Source organism: Mytilus galloprovincialis, chromosome 2 (assembly GCF_965363235.1).
Source record: "Mytilus galloprovincialis chromosome 2, xbMytGall1.hap1.1, whole genome shotgun sequence".
NCBI classification, from domain to species: Eukaryota; Metazoa; Mollusca; class Bivalvia; order Mytilida; family Mytilidae; genus Mytilus; species Mytilus galloprovincialis.
Window position 1 is genome coordinate 46,632,563 of NC_134839.1, and position 22,402 is coordinate 46,654,964.

General features: G+C 31.9%; 1 protein-coding gene across 1 annotated transcript; it reads right to left on the reverse strand.

Annotated features, from left to right (window-relative positions):
* Window positions 1–11,036: 11,036 nt before the first annotated feature.
* On the reverse strand, window positions 11,037–22,308 carry LOC143062038 (DBH-like monooxygenase protein 1 homolog). The gene is made up of 12 exons (XM_076233889.1): window positions 21,896–22,308; window positions 21,517–21,663; window positions 20,098–20,277; window positions 19,106–19,192; window positions 18,223–18,396; window positions 17,259–17,361; window positions 15,122–15,221; window positions 14,913–14,916; window positions 13,478–13,666; window positions 12,893–12,952; window positions 12,204–12,449; window positions 11,037–11,157 (listed from the first exon to the last, which is right to left on the reverse strand). Exons 1-12 carry the CDS (start codon window positions 22,199–22,201, stop codon window positions 11,077–11,079), a joined length of 1,677 nt encoding a protein of 558 aa, XP_076090004.1. The 5' UTR covers window positions 22,202–22,308; the 3' UTR covers window positions 11,037–11,076.
* Between the last annotated feature and the right edge of the window lie 94 nt (window positions 22,309–22,402).

Genomic DNA, 22,402 nt, shown 5'->3' on the forward strand with positions numbered 1-22,402 from the left:
TAATAATTAACTTATAATCATGATTTTTTTTTAAATCAAAGTAATTGGTTAAATTTGATACAATATTTTAAATTCTAATTTTTAATTGCTTTTTTCTTTTACACCAATACTTAAAACAGCGATTAGGACATCCAAGCTAAGATAATCCTAAGATAGCTTCAATGTGCATGCTGAGACGTGTCGTAAGTCGGTCCTTCTTTTATCTTAACTTCTGTCCTAAATAATTCTTAGGACCGATCTTATGACAGTTTCAATAAACAGGCCCCTGGTCGTTTACTGATTTTCGTATTTCTTTTAAATGGGAGAAGAACGAGTTTCAACAGGGTCAGCGTCTCAAGCTGAGCATAGATCACCCGCCATGTCATCCCATAAAGTAAAATTGTCACAATATGAAATTGGACACAATCGGTTAAAGTTGTAAATCAGACGACTAGTATTGTATGTGAAGATCCACAGACACATCATATCGGTCAACAAATTTGTGATGGTGACCGTAAAACTAATTTAGAGTTAACGTCGTTATTCTTCAGAACTCTACTGATTAGAGCAGTGTTTGTGCAAGGAATACATCAATGGTAACGACGTTCATATAAAATGGACATTCACCAGGAATCATTCTAGTTTGAATAGTTATCAAAGGTACCAGGATTATAATTGTGTACGCCAGACGCGCGTTTCGTCTACATAAATCTTATCAGTGACGCTCAGATCAAAATAGTTAAAGCCAAACAAGTACGAAGTTGAAGAGCATTGAGGACTCAAAAATTCCAAAAAGTTGTGCAAAATACGGTTAAGGTATCCATCTGTGTCAATATCGTAAAAAGATCAAGATACGAAGCATGCCTTCTAGTTTCTTTAGTTTTCTTAATCTAAAGTTCACTGGGGTATATCAGATGTAATGCTGCGTCATACGAGTACAAAAAGGATACTGTCAGTAGGGGGTACATAGAGTTATCATGGTAATTAAATGGTCAATGGTACATGCAATACATATAGACCAACTCATTTCATATTAATTTGATTAAAATTACTCATATACCATTTTTCGAAGGAAAATTAAAATAAAAAACCCACACAAATGAGCCATCAACTGTCAATACAGTGTTTCTTTGTTAAATGATCATGCAATGTGTAGGTATTTCCACGAATTCATTTTCATGTCATCCAAGGTGGAACTGATTTCCGACAATCAGTTAATTGTTACTACGATTAAATGCACTATCCTTTCCATTAACGGATTATATAATTCTATCAAAAATAAAATTATTGAATTAGGGTTATAAATAATTAAGTTAAACATAATTTCTAGGTTTAAATTAAATGAAACATCAACTACAAAATGTTTTAATATATTGTATATCATGCTTTATTTATTAGATCAGTAACAAAACTGTTTTACAGAAAAATGAAATGAAGTGTCATATAGGGTTAGATTTCAATAGATTTTAATTATTAAGTATTATTTTGTTTACATAAGTACATGTAATATTCCCAAATGAGAAAATAGGCTAGACAGAACAATGCCAAAATGATATTGCAAGGCGTGAAAGATTTATAAATTCGAGTATTCGCATAGTGATGATACAGATCTGAAGTTGCAAAACTGAAAAAAGGCTAACATGAAAGTTGTTTTAGTGGTTCTGATTTTTTCCTTTATCATACAAGGTAAGTACAAATTGTGTATTTATAACGACTCTTTCTTCATAGTTTTTAAATTAAAAATAGGATAAGAAGTATTGCCGGTTCGATATTTTGTTTAATCAAACGTTCATTGCTCTTTAAAACAAGTTTCTTTTGTAATATACATTATTGTTCAGTTGCTAATGTTCTTATATGAAAGGTTGTTTTACTGTAAATAGTAGGTTCGTGCAAGTTTTGCTACCGTTAATTGTTCGCGGTAAGTGCTAATTACCTGCAAAATAAAAAAAAAAAGGTCAACCGTTTTAGTTATTTTTATCAGTAATAATATTAGACGCTTGTTCTGCGAAAAATCTTAGTATTTTTAGTATCTACGGTATTGGGTTATTCTGTTTTGATTTTACGCCACCTGTATTTCATATTTGAGAATATAGTTGAAAATCTCATACATTTACTACTGAACAATGTATGGGTACTTTGTCCATAGTAATTGGGAAACGGTAAAGGTTCTATCATTGGCAATCATGTCTCATCTCATCTCATCTTTATATGATAAAATGAAAACTCACACGGACAGAAAAGCAATAATCTACAAAACATCTTTATGTCCAAAGAAAAGGACGGTTTAGAGCCAAATTTAACTATAAAAAATGTTTCAATTTCTTGAATTTACGGAATAAATATTGAATTTATTAGTTTAAAAAAAACTGTCACTTTTGGAATGTTTTCTATTGATATGTAATCCATTTAAAAAAGGAAGAAAGGTTCGATAAGAAGCACAGAAATAAGAGAGCGTAAGTCTGGTTCAATATTTACATGTAATGCAAAACATGATAACCTACCCTCGGACGACTTTCAAGTGGTTCATTGATTCCGACAAAATTATTGTTTCTGATGAAATCTGGTACATTTTCTTTATCAAGTCACAAAGACAAAGCAACAGCATAAATGGAGTTCGCTTCTCTCAGTTTCAAAGTAAGTAACTTTTCAAAACACTAGTTTATATTGATAGGGAATTAATAAAGGAATCCAAGGAGCAAAAAAACCGTGGTTGTTTTCGAGATATAAGCCATTGAGGTTTTGGCGGGAAAATATTCTCTCTTGACTTTTCATAGCTTTATCATTGACAGGTTAAAGTTCTCAAAAACTGTTAAAAAGTAATTAAAATTTTATAAGACTTTTACAGATGGCTTCTCATTATACTTGTAAAAGATTTACAGAAAGAAAAATGGGGGTCACCAGTCGTCTGTTTTTTTAAGTTGTTTTTTTTTCTGCCTTGTATAGAACTGATGAATTCAGCCCTATTCAAATGATTTTTATAGTTTGTTCTTATGTTGTACTGCTACACCACTGTCCCACGTAAAAAAGGACGTGGAGGGGTTCGTCGCCAGGAAACTAGTTTAACTCTGTCCTATTCTGTATGTACCACTAAGTCAGGAGCCTGTAAAACAGTAGTTGTCGTTTGTTGCTGTATATCATATTTGTTTTTCGTTCATTGTTTTGTACATAAATTAGGCTGTTGGATTTCTCGTTTGAATTGTTTTACCTTTGTCATTTTGGGACCTTTTATAGCTGACTATGTGGTATGGATTTTACACGTTTTAAAATGCCGTACACTGAGCTGTAATTATTAATTTCTATGTCATTTGCAATTGTCTCGCATCTTTTTATATATTTACTTTTACATGGCCGTAGAGGCATCATTTGATTGTCAAAGGCAACGACTGGACATTTTAACTCACGAACCATATGAAACTTAATCCTGTATACGTTTGTAAATCTATAGCTACAAAAAATAAAAACCAATGAATTAAAATTACATGTTTTTTAACAGGTATGTATGGTTGGCAAACAAGATATATAAAACGAACGTTTTGTGAGGAAACAGATGATATTTTCCCGAAGTCTAGTTGTTCGGAAAAGCGAAAATTGCATCTATTCATATGCAAAGAATGTAAACATCCAGATAATGCATATTACATTGAAGATTGTCACTATAGGTACAAATGTAATCTGTGAGCTGCATATCCACGAAAGACTTTTGTTTGGACGTTTTGCTGTACATTATTTTAAGGGATGATCAGTGACTGTGATGATGATTGAATATTGTTGAATCTAAGCAAACTATTTTCATACATATATAAACTGGGGATTGTTTCACTTAATAAATGTAAATACCTTCTACATGACAATAAATATATCTTCTGGTGAATGATTCATTTTCTGAATGATTTATAGATAAAACTCAAAGTGAGATAAATATATCATGTAAAGTTTATCGAAGCACTTCAAGTTTTTGACTTATGAGTTTGAGTGATGGCCTTTGGTATCTGTCGACTCTTTTGTTTTTCCTTTTGCCGATAAAAGCTTGGCTAAGTGTCTTTCAAATGCACAGCTGCATGTTTAACTAAATTAATGGTACAAATTGCTCTGCACCAGAAACACATTACGACAAGTTATATTTATTTTATATTATTACTTACCGTTAAAGTGAATTTTACAGTTTGCCAAAAATGAAAATTTAATTGAGATAATGAATGATATCATTCATAAACTAGGACAACCAGTCGCAAATGAAGTTACAATCGCTGCTGTCACGCTTCTTACACCAAGGTTTCGTGGCAAACCGGGGTAAGGGAAGAAACCTAATACGAACGTTGAAGAGCTGATAAAAAGTAAAATCACAATAATACTAAACTTCGATGAAAATTCAAAACGAAAAGTCTCTTATCAAATGGAAAAAAATCAAAAGCCGCAAACATGAAAAGTATAGTCAAACCCGGTAAGGGAAACATTTATGCACAAGGGAGAAACTTTCCTTAATTAAGAATAATTGCCAAAATTTAAACAGCAACTTTCAATCAAACAGTATCCGTATTTGCATCCCAATATCAAAGTACATGTTGATGGTAGTAACCTTAATTGTACATATTATGTGCAAAAGGAAATATGCAAATACTATTATTTGCTCATGTTCTTTTTTTCATATTTTATAAGTTGAAATGTCGTGCTTTGTATCGATCTGATGAGATGAGCCCTTTTTAACTGTTTTTTATAGGTTTTTTTCTTGTGTTGTTATGTTGTACACAACGTTCTCAGGTGATGGGAGGGTTCGTTAACTTCTATGTCATTTTTGTATCTGGGGGACAGTTATCTCATTGGCAATCATACTATCTTTGTATATTCAAAAGGTTGTCATCTTTTTAAGAATTGAATGCTTCCATTTGTAACTTCATTGGGGTGTAAAAGCGTTGACCAAAGCACATTTTGTATCCGCGCTTCATTCTAAAAAAAATCGCGCACGATCAAGGCTTTTACAACCCTATGAAGTTACAAAAAGAAGCATTCAATACTTATAATTACATTTATAGCTAGGATCATGAAAACACGAATTTTATCAAGTTTTTATTCAATTTACCTGTCCACTTTATTGTGGAACCTCGTGTCATCATGCATTATTGTGTAATGCAGTTGATTCAGGAATAACGCGAGATTGTAGTGTAGCCAATCAGAATAACGTATTACAATGAAACATACATCTAATGTAATTATTTATTAGTAAGATTAATTAACTGCAACACACTATAAATACAAATTAATCGCTATCAAAACAATTCCCAATTGTCCCACATTTAAACTTCCTAATTGTCCCACAAAGATATTCCCGATTGTCCCACAAAGTTTCAATACTTTTTTACCTGTAATTTCAAAAAGTGGGACAATCGGGAAGACACCGTAGGAACAGTTAAAATAGTACAACACAAAATATAGGAATAGCCAGATGACAACCTTTTGAATATACAAAAATAGTATGATTGCCAATGAGACAACTGTTCCCCAGATACAAAAATGACATAGAAGTTAACAAACCCTCCCCTAATCTGAGAAAGTGGTGAACAACTTCACAACACAAGAAAAAAAAAAACTATAAAAAAAGTTAAAAAGGGCTCATCAGATCGATACAAAGCAGAAAAATTGAACTAAAACACAGACCGGACGTGGATGAATGTTTTAAAGTACATGTGACATAGCCAAAAATAGCTATACAACTGCACTGTCAAGCAAAATTGTACTATCAGTCATGGTATATAGCACGCTTACTTTAAGCAAAGGTCTTCAGGAGATAATATTAGACATTGACAACCAGGACACTGTACACTGAATTATTTTTTTATATGTTTTTTAAAGGCACTTCATTGCTTTATACTAGTAAAGATCATTAGCAGTCCATATGAAAAATTATATAATCTTGCAATTTAAAAAAGAAATTTCCTGCACACTTATATCTTGTTTTATCTCTTTACATTTATATCTTGTTTTATCTCTTTATATTTATATTTCTGTTCAGCTTAGTTTAGTTTTTGTCTATTGTCATTAGAATGGTTTGCATTAAAAACATTCAAATTAAGTCGAATTGTATTGTCTATAAAAATTTCTAACCTCTTACATCCTTGGCTTTATATATTTGGCTTTGAACGTTCCTGATAAAAGTAAATCAAGAAAAGTGCTTTATTTAACTTCAGTTTAATGTTTAATGTTTTGTTCACAAAGCATTACATGTGCGTTAAATTCCATGGTTTGTTGTCTGACATCAGTGAAATGACTTCGCTCGAAAACAACGTTGTTATTAAATGTTTAAATTTGAACAAAACACTTACAACTTAGTAAATAATGAAAAGAGTTCTTCCTTATGGTCTAAAATAATTAGATGTTTTTAAGTAAAGCGTACATTAAAGTGTTATAGAATTGCTGCTTTGGTGTTGTGATATTCAATCTTTAAAACACATTATACGAAACCAACTGTAGTTGTTGTGTATTGACTGATTGGTACAGAGAAATTAAGACAACAGAGTTGGGAGAGTGCAATTAACTTTGAACCTGAATTAACAACTCATCTCATGGGTTAACGAAAGAGGGGCAAAAGATACTAGAGGAGGGACAGTCAAACTCATAAATCGAAAATACTGGGCGATGTCCAACCCAGTATCCTACTAGATCTTCGTAAATTCATGCAATTTTTCTACTTGGCGGATGATGTCCTCGGGGAGACAGTGAGTGAATGTATGATGGAAAATATAGGCGAAGATACTGAAAGTATTTTCAAACTCACAATATCATGCATCTAGCAAAAAAAAAAACCCGATAAATAATCAGTACACAAAACACAAATCTTTTTGTTAAAGGTTTATCGAATAATATGTTTAACATTATCTAATACATCTTCATGTTCTTTTTACCAATAACAGTATAGAGCCCAGGCTCCGTGTTGAAGACCGTACCTTAACCTATAATGGTTTACTTTTAAAAATTCTGACTTGGATTGAGAATTGTCTCATTGGTACTCATACCACATCTTCCTATACTTATATAAAAGTCACACATTTTATCCTACAATTCAATGATCCTTTGCATTTTTATTGTCAACCTTTTTGATCTGAATATTCATGACGTATTTATTTCTTAATATTAAACAACAAACCATGTGTCCGAGATGATGAACCAAATTACTTTTTTTTTTTAAATTTTTATCAGATTTATCTCGATTAATGATATTTATGTTTGTATAGAAAAAAAAAGTAATCAAGTGATTGACATTCCAACGGAAAATAAAAGTGCCCTAATGTCGATGATTTGTTTTAATCACTAGTATTAGGAAGGCCACCGATGAGTCTTCAACACAGGGAGTAAAATCCGCACCCGGTGGTGTACTTCAGCTGGCCTCTTAACAAAATATGTAATAGTTCAGTGATAATGAACGTCATGCTAAAATTAAAAATCATACAAGACTATCAGTGATTAGAGGCTCTTGACAAGGGGCAGTCAAAACATGATTTAAATCTTGTTTATATATAATTTTTAAGAACATAATTTTGTGATAGCACTGGAAATCATTTTAAAATTCGAATAGTTTGGACCAACTCTGAGTGAAACAAAATACATTTTAAGTTGTTCGTACCTTTTTAAACATACCAAATGAAAATTACTGTTATTAACGTAAATTGCAATTATTATCTTTTATTTGTTGCGATTCTGAAAATAGTAAATATATTTTATACAATGTTATGCGCCCTTCATCACTGTGTCTAAACCACACCGGCAAAATTTGCTCGGACTCGATGGTATCTAACATCCGGCACAATGACGGAACACCAATAGACAAAAGAAAGGTAAGTTTCTCCTTATTTTTTTATTCTTTTTATGATATCGAAAAATATATATACATATACAACTATTTTCTATTGTGAGATGCAATATTTTCTACAACCGTTCTATATTAACGGAGAAATAAGTCAAAATGCATGTCAAAATGACGAATTGAGTGAACCTTGCCTCGAAATTGTTTAATTTCTCGTTAAATTGTTCACATTGTACGGAAAGAAAGGTACGGGAAGATAGATATTGACACGGAGATTGCAAATTTAGTTATTATGAGCATCTCAATAATTGTATTTCTGTGTATGGAACGAAAGAAAAGGGTCATGTCAAATTAAAATAAACCGGTTTCGTCAATGTTGTTACTACACAATCACCCGGTTTCGTCTATATATATCACCCGGGTTTTTTTTTTTTTTTTGAACAAACAATTTAGGAAAAGAAACTTTGGCATGGATCTGAACATTGTCTTTCGAGAATTTAAATATATATTTATTGTAAAGTAAACTTGGCGTGTTAAAATCTATTTTAAACGGGCACTTTAGGACATAGTTAATTATGATAATACACATTTTCCTAATGAAAGGCGTATCCCTTATTTCACTTAACTTCAAACTAATTTTATATGGAATATAAATACTCAATAGCAAACACTGGTATCTAATTATTTTGTAAGATTATTATATTTTCTTTGTTTATAATAGTAGTATGCAAAGATGAAAAAATAAAAGGATGTGTTTTGATTGTGCCATAATTTTAATTTACTATACTATATTATATACACTTAGTTTACAATATTTACTATCAATTATTAATACATTTATGCATTCAATCATTGACAAACAGTCCCAAACCGACTATAGTCTATACTGTTCTGCACAAATTAATCATGCATGCAGTCCTGCCAGATTTTCTGGTACTATATATACTGTGTTACTTGAGCACTAAAGCGAGTTTTCACACTTAAGCATCCATAACATAGCCGTGAGATTTGTAACTTTCTCACCGTTTCTGGTAGGCATATTTATTTTCATAGGCATGTTTTTCACATTATTTTTACAGTTCTTATTCATTTTTTGTTCAGTTCAAATTCAATTGAAACTTCAAGATAACTTTCGAAAACAATATCTGACAGTTTTGTATTTTCAATATGAATAAAAGTTGGTTTGCAAAACATGACCGTCATTTATATCTAGGTCTTATTAAGAAGAAGTGACGATAACCACTTATCCCATAAACATTGACAATGAGACAACTTTCTTTTAGACACAAAAATTATGTTGAATTAATCAAGTTTAGGTCAGCGTATGCCTTAAACAATGAGAAAAACACACAAACTGCATGAAAGCAAACTATAACAGGGCCCTAAATTATAAATGTAAAACAATTCAAACAAGAAAACTACCTGCCTATTTTATGTTCAAAACGCATATGGTATAAAGCAACCAAAGACAACCATGGAATTACAAGCGTGTGATTCGGGAATGGACTGAGTCAAAGTATTGTCGCTGACACAAACAGTACAACAAAAGTACAAATAATAAAAAATGATGAAAAAAACTTAACTCGTCCGATGACAGAGCCTGTATAGTAAATGCGCGATGTGTGCCAAAACTTGTTTCATAGTTAAAATTATCCTTTAAATATAATAAATATACATGTATTCGCAGTTTACTATGAAGTCCACTATCACTGAACTAGTATAAATATTTTTTAAGGGGGCAGGTAAAGGACGCCACCGGATGCGGGAGTTTCTCGCTTCATTGAAGACCCATTGTGGCCTTCGGCTGTTTTCTGCTCTATGGTCGGGTTGTTGTCGCTTGGAATTTGTATGAACTTTTCATGTTGATAGACATTTTTAAATAATACGTCCACTTTGAAATAAACTGAATCCGTCTGTCCGTATATATTGTCAAAATATATTGACCAACGTCAGTGTACGATCATCATAACACAACGGCGACAGTACAGACTCGTTTTTTTTTAGTAATATTAACAAAATAATTATTATTGAATTTTGTCGATGACCTGAGACTATTATACTAATTTGTACATAGCAGTATAGTTACAATAAGGGATAAAAAAAAAATCATTTTAATGCATGGTAGTTGTAATCCTACATTCATTTTCTATGTCGATTATGCATGCATATACAGTTGTCTTATTATCAACGTTTATCCTTAAGAAGATTTATTTTTAACGATTGTAGAAAAGATTACATAGTACATAGAATGATTAGATTACTTATAAAGGTGTCCATCTTTTTGTGCGAGAAAATCACATATCAATTGTGTGTTTCGATTTTTAAGACCGTAAACTTTAATTTCAAGTTTAAACATGTTCAACATATTTTCCCATAACTCATATAGAAAACGCATATTTAGAGAGCTTTAATCTCAATGCGCTGTTAAAAAATTTCGGAATGCAAAGTAAATTAAAATATTTGTGTTCTATAAGAGTAGGAATTCAAGTTTTTGCTTATTATTTATTTGAATCTAAGACTCATATAAATAATAAGCCGTTGTCCGGTGAACGAATTTGTTTTCCAACGACCCACAAAACTCCTTTTGAACGCTGAAGTTAAATAATCAAGTATAATGTAATGAGATTATGATTTTTTTTATTTGACCAAACCGGGTTATGCATTTTGAAATCTATGACGAAACCGGGTTGTATACATTGACGAAACCGGCCAGTTCCATTTTGACATGACCCATTTTTTTCGTTCCATACACAGAGATACAATTATGGAGATGCTCATAATAACTAAATTTGCAATCTCCGTGTCAATATCTATCTTCCCGTACCTTTCTTTCCGTACAATGTGAACAATTTAACGAGAAATTAAACAATTTCGAGGCAAGGTTCACTCAATTCGTCATTTTGACATGCATTTTGACTTATTTCTCCGTTAATATAGAACGGTTGTAGAAAATATTGCATCTCACAATAGAAAATAGTTGTATTTGTATATATATTTTTCGATATCATAAAAAAATTAAAAGAATGAGGAGAAACCTACCTTTCTTTTGTCTATTGGTGTTCCGTCATTGTGCCGGATGTTAGATACCATCGAGTCCGAGCAAATTTTGCCGGTGTGGTTTAGACACAGTGTTCATGTGGTTATATGGTTTACTAATAACATTCATCAGGAACGCCTGGGACCAATCAGTTTTGATTGAAGCCACACAATATTAGAAAGCAATAATGGAACCTATATGTTGTAATATATATATATAGTCATATAACATTTCGTATATTATTTTATTACACAATTTAAAAGTATCAATGACCACTTGGACATTGTCTAGGAGGCGGAGCATACTTTGTCGCTGGTTCAGGGAGATGAAAATTGCCTTGTTTAAACTGAAATATAAAAAATGTAATAATTGGTACGTTCTGGTGGAAGAACTTATGATATACAACTTATATATTAGTACTGAAACAGTACCTGTTTCATTAAAAAAGTTCAGATTTGAAAAATTAAAAATATATGACTAACTAATCGCTAATGATAGCAGCTGCAGATCCATAATTTTGAAAGGAGTCGGGGCTAGTTAGCCAACGTTTGGACTAATGCTTCCAAAAAATAGATGAATTTATCTTATACGTATTTTTCAAAAACAATTATAACAACAACTAAAAATGTAATTTTTTAGATATCTATGTTTTTCAAGGTTTGAAAACAGAACGTGTCAAACGCTATTTAAACTTTGCTATCACAAACTTCCTTATTTTGAACAACAACATATTTACTATGTACATTTTAATATTTGTATGCTTTCAAAGCATATGCTCAATAGAAACCGACTTTAATAAACGTCATTCAAAGAACGGTTTTTATAGGTCGTGCGTTCTAAGCGCTCTTCAGAATCAGAAATGCTTAAATTATAAACAGTTAAAATCCAATGCTGAATACGTTAGGTGCTTAATGACTAAAAAGAGATCTTAACGGGATTGCCGAATTCATTTAAGGTGAAAATTTATCTAAAGGAATTGTAACCTTCATTTCTAAGTAATTTCTGTTTTAAATTTTCATTTTTGTTTCGTGTCGTATAACACACCGAGGAGTGTCAGGATTGATCAAGTAAAAGACTACTGTTAAAAGTGTTTGATGTTGAACGTTGTTTAGGTCCACTGCTATATATAACATATCCATTGGGATAATATCTAAAATTCGACTTTTCTCTCTTGAGGAAGAAGCGCTATTTTCTATACTGACGTCTAATGTATGGGTATACGATATAGCATTGCCAAACATTTTTATATTGAAATTACTGAAGAGAAACTATTGGACGAAGTGCAGTTAAATTGCTACCATTTAATGTAGATTATCGTTATTAGTTTTCTAGCAATTATGTTTGCAGACTATCTGGGATTTTTCTCTGTCTTTTTATATACTGTTTACTTACATCTATATTAGCGCTTTTGTCAAGTCCATTGCAGATATAATTGTACGTAGAATTGTCAACGATGCCATTAAAGTTATCACGAACAGATTTATCTTTCCAGTCCCAAGTATTAAGTTGTTGTACAGCATGCCAAGGAACGCTGCTTAGTTGGTCATAGTTGGGTTGACTGACACAAAACGTAACATTCACTTTCGGATAGTAGAACAAGAAAGCCAAGCACATTTCTGATGTAGTCGGTAAACCACCCTACAATATTTTTTCAATTTTGAAACACGTGTTATGTTTAGATGAACAAAAAAAAAAAGTATCCTAAGATGACCTTGTTAAACAAAAAGGCACCAACTTTGCATAAATATGTCTAAAAAACTTTTAAAATGAAAATGAAATGAAACCGTCATTGATTGAATTTATTTGCGTTTATCTCAAATTTTAACACAATAGATATTTCATGTAGTCGATACCACCTGCCATGTACAAGGTTTTAACTCATCAGCACCAATGTTGACAGATTAGTTAAACAGTGATGGAATCTTTATAGACCACTTGGTCACCGATGACCTATACCCTATTTAATCGTACAATTAATGGACAAAATTAATTCAACATAGGAGAAAACAAGATCAACAATAACGATGAACCCAGGAAAAACAAGCATTCAGTTTAATAAACTATATATTAAAGTAACTTACAACGGTTGGTTTGGTTCTTGACGAGGAATCGTAGGTACAGTCCATTGAAAGGCTGTCACCCTGTATAAATAAGTTTGAGATGTTATGTCTTCGTCTATGTGTTTAATTATCTCCTAGTTTAAGACAAGTAAGAATATTATTTAATTCTTTTTTACGTTTTGGTGTCTCTCAACTTATTTGTTCTCTAATATTTTTGTTTTTGAATTTTGAAAACTATTATGCCTTTTTATCAATGGATGTTTTAAAAGAGAATCTATGTTTCTTACGTGCTTTTCTTGTATTAAAAGCTTAAGAATATGTAGATAAAAGGTAAAAAAACAATTTTATTTTGAATCGGTCAAAACTAATTTATTAGGAGAAGCATTGCGATCCAGGCCATGATTAAAGACAAAAGTATATGAGCTGTAAAGACAAACACAACAGAAGCAATCACTTCAATAAATATAAATACCTCTGATGTAGTGACACACTAATTGTATTGTTAAAATAAATACACACAGTTATCAACAACAGCAACTTATTAATCTAGCTGTAGAATTAAAACATGACGCTTAAATAAGAATATTGCACTGAGACTAAGCTTACGTATTTGATCTCTCTTTCTTGTTTCATGGCCCTAAAATCTTGGTAATCAAAATCATAGTTGTCGTCTTTCGAGAATGGCTCAAGTTCTCTATCCCCTCGAAAATGACGTGCTGTCATCTTGGCACCCAGTAAATGGGCATGAAGAAGAACACCAAACACCTTTAAACTGTTTGTCTGATTACCAACAGCCTGTGGAAAATAAGCAGAACACAAAACACCTTTAAACTGTTTGTCTGATTACCAATAGCCCGTGGAAAGAAAGCAGAACACAAAACACCTTTAAACTGTTTGTCTGATTACCAACCGCCTTTCGAAAGAAAGATATAAGTAAGTTAAGAAAATTATTCCACTGAAAGAGAGAACAAAATCGCATTCAGTTATGTATTTCTCTGTCCTGAGTGGTACATTTATCTAACGTTTTTTGTGCAGTTCAATGTTTTTGTTGTTCTTTTCATTTCCTCTTATAGCTGATGTGTTTCTATCGGTTTTGATTAGTGACTCAGATTTTTGTACTCAATCGTTTTATAACTAGATGTATACTATTGTTGCCTTTATTAAACAAAATTTTAAATACGTTTCTCGTTTGTTTTTTTTATATATAGACGAGACCGTTGTTATTTCCTGTTTGAATTATTTACACTAGTCATTGGCTAGTCAAGGCTCCGATGTAAAGACCGTACTTTGACCTACACTTATTTGCTTTTTACAAATTGTGATTTGGATGGAGAGTTGTCTCATTGGCACTCATACGACATCTTCTTATATCTATCGATATGATGATTGTCGAAATATGACCTGTCCTTGTATTGCTGATAAAGTTTGTTACTTTCAGTTCATTTCCAACTTCTATTGTTTACGCAAAAAAATAAACAAACATGGTTTAAAACTGAATGAACTTAATATAAGATCTTGTCCGTATGGTCATTTTGTAAAATATATTTCCTTTCCATCTACTTAAATTTACGTAAACACAATTACACGAGAAAAGTATATCGGTCAAGGGCAATAACTCTTTGATGAGGTCAACATGGTTATCTGAATGTTTCGTTAATTATTGTCCTGCTGATCAAAGAAAGCAATATGTTGCAAGAGTATGTGCTTACTTGTAATTAAATATTGATGTATACATGGAATAGGTCTATTCTCAGGGGATACAAACAAATTAAAAATACAGTTAAACAGAAAATGTCTTCCAGTAGATCGGAAAATCATTTACACGTTACATCTCAGCATAATGATGTTCAATATTAAATACAAAGTCAATCCTTAACACTTGTATTGCTCTTTTTTTTTTGTTTTCTTTGTCGTGTTTTGTGTACTATTCTTTGTTTGTTTGTCTTTATTATTTTTATTTTTTAGCCACGACTTTTGATTTTGAATGTTCATCTGGGATCTTTTGTCTCTCCTTTTTCAACAACCAATATTAGGAAGTAACGAAACTTTTTGAAAGAATAGAGGACGAAAAGACAAAAGGACCTCGAGCGGATGGACATGCTACGTCAGAACAGTATACGACTTATCCAGTCAATTGGTAATACAATATCAGTGAGAAAAATATCATAGCAATGCATTCTTACCATTTTAATGCAGTCCTCGTGACAGTGATTTTTTGATACGAATCCCTTTTCGTATGGGGGAATAAACTATAAGTTGTTAACCATTGCACCAATTTGAAGCAGTCCTGCATCATACTGTCTTAATGTTGGCGTGACTGTTATTCTGAAACCTGAACTATCTACGATGCCTGTAAGTTTTGTAATCAATTTATAGTTAAATAGTAAACATTACCATTATTTACACAAAAACAAACATTTGGAAATATATTTTTGTTAAAAAAATTAGATTGCATCATCAAGAACTATTTTTTGTAGAGTCAGTTCTTTTCTATATCTATATACAGCCTTAGAATAAAGCCCTAATAATATTACACCATAGACGTCACAAATCTGTGTCCCTTTCACAATGTCCTTTTCAGTTGATTTTACAGTGTAATCTTATTTGGTGGTCTCAGGTTGCGGTGTTACACAACGGTCTCATGTTAGAGGAGAGTCGAACGCATTCTATAAGTGATTGTTCGGAGTCACGTCACATTATTGAAAGTTTACTTTCTAAAATTTCACGGAATCAGATAAACAAATTGCCATACAATTGAATTGTAAGACGTCATATTTGAGGCTGAACAAAGTGCATCAGATAACGGTCAACGATACATATCTCAACAAAGACACAGATATAAGACTGGAAATAATAAGATAAGAACCCAAACATTTGAAGAGCTATACAAAGAAATAAGAATATAAAAACAGCCAAATCCGTCCAATGTCAAATTTGTCGGAGGAAGTTGAAACCGTAGATTCATTATAATTTATAAATTCACAGACGGACAATTTTAGAGAGATTTGTAATAAATCATAACAGTACTAAAGCACTGACTCCTGAGTTGGTGTTACCCTGGGGGAGGCGGTGGCTCATAGTTCTATAGCAGCCGTATCGACTAGTTTTGTTCAAAATATAAACACTACTTACTAAATTGCATATGTCCGAAGCGCTTTTCTGAATTTAAATGGATTAGGAACGTTCAAAGCTATATTTAAAAGCCTAGGAATTATAAGAACTGTAACAGGTAAAATGATATATGACATGATAATTCGATAGTTTACAAACTGGACTTTACTATCAAATAAGTTATATATACAAAGTCAAAAACAATCAAAACCAAGGAGAAAACAAAGACTAAAAAAACCCTAGGACATTTACATCAACAGTTACAAATAATAAATAAGAAACAACACGAACTCCACTAAAAACCGGGAGTGAAATCAGGTGCTCCGGAATGTAAGCCTTTCCTGCACCGTATACGGCACCCGTCGTATTATTTCTTTGTTCAGTTCGGTAATGATGGAAGGTTATTACGACTGAGGAAGAATATCAGATATGATTTCTGTCACACTTTTGTCATAATAGCCAATCAGCTCATGATGGCGACAGTAAAATTTCTTGACTGATCACCTTAAATTGATTGATTCATAGCCCTGCCTTAGCAACTTTTGAGAAAGCAGTATTCCTCGTTCAACAAAATCAACGTACTTTGAGCTAGCTCTAGAGTAACGTATCAATTGAAACACATAAACTCCATATGCTGGTGCCGCTGAGACGTTGCTACACAGAAATGGAAAGTTGACTATAGGAAAATTAAAATCAGCGCGTTTGTCATAAATTTTGGAATCAACCTACCATCAGTAGTCATTTGGAGAAAAAGGTCTAAATATGAAGCAGATTTATCTGTGTCGGTAGTATCTTTAATTTCAAGTTCACTTGGATATAGTAAATATAAGTGATCACTGAATCTATTATTATTGAGAGACAGTACATCATCAATATTCCGAAAGGTGAAATTAAAAGACTGGACTAATTAACTGGGGAATATAAATACAAATCTATAGAGGAGCGCAATTGGTATTCCAATAGTCTGTTGGAAGACCAAAATATATACACGTAGTCTGTTACATTAGACTAATTGTTTTACAAAACTACTAAAGCATAAGTTAAATTGACCAGTATAGCGGATACCAAATGGACACCATACAACAATAAGATTAACTTTCAGTATCCATATACCTGCTTGAAAAACTCGATTGTTTCTTCGTTTGCGTTAAACATTAGCCAAGTTTGTTCTTTTGACACCTTCACTGAATAGAACTGAATTTTCTATCTGCAAATCTGAAAAATTGCAGTAAGCAGGAAATACCGACGGCATAATTTATTTACTCTGCACCCATACCTGATTTTAATGTTGGATTAGTGAAATGTGTTTCCAGAATTAGAAATCGTGGATCTCCAGGTGCATTCAATGAAAACCCAGCGTTATGAGGAAAGTCATAGCCCTGAAATATTCAATAAAAGTTGACACACAAGAATACTAATTGGAATATTTACAAAGTTATTTTGATTTTCAATGAAAATGATTGTAAAGACGGCCGGAAAAAGGGCATATACATAACTAATAACTTACTTTAAATGGACGATTCAATATGGATTATTTCTGTTATCTCCCGTTTACCAGAAAAATGATATTATCATTTTTACCCTTCCGGAGCACCTGAGATCACCCCCAGTTTTTGATTAGATTTGTATTGCTTAGTCTTTAGTTTTCTATGTTGTTCCACGTGTACTCTTATTTGCCTGTTTGTCTTTTTACATTTTTTGTCATGCCGTTGTCAGTTTAGTTTGGATCTATGAGTTTGACTGTCCCTCTGGTACTTTTCGCCCCTCTTTTATCTAAACCACATTATAGTTGTACTAGAAGTATCGTTTCCGAGTTCAAAGTAGCAATAGTCTGATAGTTGGTGCTTTTGTAATTTCTAAAAAAAAAATACTTATTGTGGACATGAAATGTTTTCAATTTTTGTTTTCAATACATTTCAACTGATTGAGTTGATATTTGAACTCGCTAGATTAGAGCGGTGCAACAGATGAGTCTTGTGTAGACGATACTTCAAACACACTTGTCGTTTCATCGCATATCATATACTAAATTCTAATGTCACTTTTCATTTCAATTATTGTTGATTACAAAAGACAAAAAATAATTTGCTAAGACAACAGTTGTGGCGGGTAACTGCAGTCCTAGAATCTTGAAAAGTTAATATATTGATGGAATGCAAGTTAAAAAAAAAAGTATTACAGTGGTAAATCACTTCATCGAACACTGGTATACTAATATTGCCTTTATTTATATAACTTACAACGCCACCAATTGCCCATGCTAACATGATATCGTTGCATTTTTCATATTTCTTTGGTCTGACACCATAACAGTTAAAGACAGATCCTTCATCGTTATCTGTTGCAGTTGGACAACTGAATACAACAAAGTGATGGACGACATCTTCATTACCACGGGTGATTATTGGTTCAAACTTTAAAAAAAATTTTGAATAAACATTGGTCTAGCAGTGTATGATTTCGTTTTCGGGTTATTGAATATAAATATATTGAATAAATTGATTGAAACATGAATTAAACAAAATGCAGGGTTCTTTATGAGACGCTTTATACAAATAAAGTTCCTGGCCTAATAATTCACTGATAAATCAGTCAGATTCCAATCTTAGTATTGATTATGTTTACAGGGATTATTAACGATTCAGACCAAAAAACAGAGATATGTTTTTTTTTGTTTTAAACTTTGAAAAAAAGAGAAATATTTATATAATTAACTAGAAGCAACCAGTTTGGTTCAACTTTATAAAAATCAGCTTTAATACATCGTAGATATGTAATTGCCTTGAAAATCAAATAAGACAGTGTCGATCAATTCGGAGTTGATAAATGTGACAGCTTATATCCCCTGATCGATATGTAATACAGGAACAGATTACTTAAGTGTAGACAAAACTTCGGAATTTTTGGTCCTCAGTGCTCTTCAACTTCATTTGGTCTTTTGTGGATAGTTGTCTCATTGGCAATCATACCACATCTTCTTTTTTTATATTCGTACTTTAATTTGCCTTCTACACTCTTACTGGTATGTCTTTTGTAGACGAACCTCGGGGTTGGCTTACACAATTTGTGCCTAGTTTATTGGATTAGTTCATTGATAAAAGAGAAAATGTAAAAAAAAAGTACCCTTATTATATGGCGCTTGGAAGGTTTTTCTGGCACTTTAAAAATTTTACATTGGTATGTAGTATCTGTATTGGCTGGAACATGAAACTGAAATAAAAATGAATATGAACAGTGTATTGTAAAGCAATCAAATCTTACATTCCGTATCTATGTTATCTGTCACTATTATCTTCTTTTCTTTTTTGCTAGCCAAATTCATAATCCTGTAGTTATTATTTTTAAGAATAGTACACTAGAACGTAAAGCAATAATCAACATGATATTGATAAAAAAAATACAACCTATAAAATAGTCGTGTCCTCTAATGATCGACATCTTGAATAACAAAAGCACTTTTGATTTCTTCAACGTATAGATGTTTAAAACGTCAATCTTTAATTTAATCAATAATCATGATAATTTTTTAAATTTTGTTTCAAGTTTGTTAAATTTTTAATCTGGTACATTTGTTGGCTATTATTCATTTGTTTCTCTATCCAATATTTTCTCTCATTTATTTGTATTGTAGTCCTGTCATGTAATATTGTCATTTTAATGTTATAATTAGCATTGCTATTAATAAAATTAACGGTACCAATTTTCTTGCACCAGATGCGCATTTCGACAATACATGTCTCATCAGTGATGCTCGTGGCCAAAATATTTGAAATCCAAAGCTTATATAAAAGATGAAGAGCTATGATCCAAAAGGTCCAAAAGTGGGAGGTTTGGCATGCCACAAAACCAGGTTCAACTCACCATTTTTATTTTAAAATCCCCTGTACCAAGTCAGGGAAATGGCCATTGGTATATTATAGTTCGTTTCTATGTGTGTTACATTTTAAAGTTGTGTTTCTGTTGTGTCTTAGTTCTCTTATATTTTCCCTCAGTTTTAGTTTACAACCTGGATTTGTTTTTTCTCTATCGGTTTATAAATTTCGAACAGCAGTATACTACTGTTGCCTTTATTTGTTTACTTTATGTTACATAAGTGTATAGAAACATATCCTTACATTGTTATGAAGTATATCGAATTGTTCTGCATCAGGTGGTAATTGGTAGTCATTTGCCTTGACCGCCGAGAGCAACATTACACTTTTAGCTCCTTGTCTGTTTGTTCCATGCCATGGCAGTGTATCGAACGATGCAGGATCATCAGGGTGGTACGAATATATAACCTTGATAGTATTATCCTTTTCAAAGTAAATTATATAAATTAGAATAATTGACAAATTTAAATTAAAATCTTAATTGCATGTACTAGTAAGTGTTTGTCTTTTGTTTCGTTTTTTTTTAACAATGCATGTTTTTTTGAATTCATAAACACTTAAAATATACGTGTTTAAAAACTAAAAAAGATTATTAGCTCAAATTAGTTAAGGTTCATGTGGACCCTATGGCTAAAATGGCCGTATTTTCACCTCAAAATTTTCTCTGAGTACAGGCATATCTGTGCATCTGGAAAAGTTTGAAGGCATAGCATGCCCTTGATAAATAGAATTCAAATGCATTGTATGATTTAGAAAATTCATAACTTAACTGGATTTTGCCGTACACTTTTTTCGTCTCTGCAGAAGATGATAAAATTAACAAACAGTTGAGTTTACCTTGATATGGTCCACTCAGGTACACAGTTTAAATAACCAATTATTGTCAGGTATCTATTGTCCATCTAATGTCCATGTCAATTAAAAATGCTCATTTTAATTCTTACCTGTAGGGAAGTTCTCAAATCTGTTTCCCAACTTAGTTTATTTTGTCACCTTCTGAAGGAATGAAAAAAGTGCACGGAAAAATCCTGGTAAGTTTTTATTTTTCTAAAACATAAAACATATTTAAAACTCATTTATCTAGGGCATGCTATGCCTGAAAAAATTTACAGATGTGCAGGTTTGTCTGTACTCAGATTAAATTTTGAGGTGAAAATACGGCCACTTTAGCCAAAGGGTCCACAAGAACCTTAAATAACTCATAGCTGAGAAGTTGAAAGAGATGACTACAATCATCCCATTGTGAACTTTACATTTTGATGAAGAAAGATGCATGCTTCATTTGAATATGGAGTATATATATCTAACGGTCAATATACAATTGAAGACTATTGTTTCCGCCAAAGTCAACGGTAATGATATTTGAAGGAATTTCCCTCAATATTTACATTTCCGACCAGTATTTAATGTACTGGTGTTTGTCTTTTCGTCTTATTTTTTACCTATTATATTAGTCTTGTTTAGTTATGGTTTTAATTATTCTTTTTTAGTTATGGTTTAAATTATATTTTTTTAGTTATGGTTTTAATTATTCTTTTTTAGTTATGGTTTAATTATTCTTTTTTATATCTCCTCACTTTTTACATTATCATCTTTTTTTCCATTTTAAATGTTTAAATAGTTCAAAAATTTAATAAATCTTCTAGACAAAATTATACTCACTGTAATTTGGTAGTCTTTGTCATCACATGTATCTAACTTCCTAACAAACTTTAATACTGTTCCAAAGTTATCTTCAAGTCCTTGTAGAAGCATCCAGTCCTGGCTTACATCAATGGTAGGAGCATAGTGACCTTCAGTATGACAATCCTATATGAATTATGGTAAATCATGAAAACCCCAGAATATCATTGATACTACAAATAAAAAGTAAAATACATTGAAAATTTGCATTCACGTATACATTTATCAAAAATACTAAATAATAAGTTTATCTCTATAAGTTTATCCCCTAAATGTTATAACATCAATGTACAAACAAACACATATACACACACACGCGTGTCGTGGATGTAAAACTGTCTATATTTAAATGACTAACCTTAAAATGAGCCGTTCCGTTGCTGTCAACCCAGCCAACAACTACATCAGATGGAAACATTTTACCATTGGATGATAGACCAAAGCCGACATATCCCTTAGTCTTAACGTGAGTCTCGAACGTTATATGTGTTGTATTAGTTTTCCAAAATAACCAATAACTTCCATCACTGTCTAGTTGCCAGCTATTCCCGAAAATCTCAGTTGGCGTCGGTTTGGAGGGCGACACATGTTGGGTAACGGCATTTGGTTTTCCTATGCTTGTACCGAACAAATAAAGAAATGCAAAATATATTGTGCGCTTCATTGTAATTTCTCTCCTCGCAATACCTTAACGTATAATCTTGCTTAAATATCTACAGACTAAAGGTGAATTACTAGAGATGATGATTTTGAAATGTGTTGTCCTATGTTAAGAACCTATACATACGTAACTTTTTTTTATCGATAATAATCAGACACAATCCACTGTAACATAGAATTTGATGTCTATTTTGAAATAAATTCT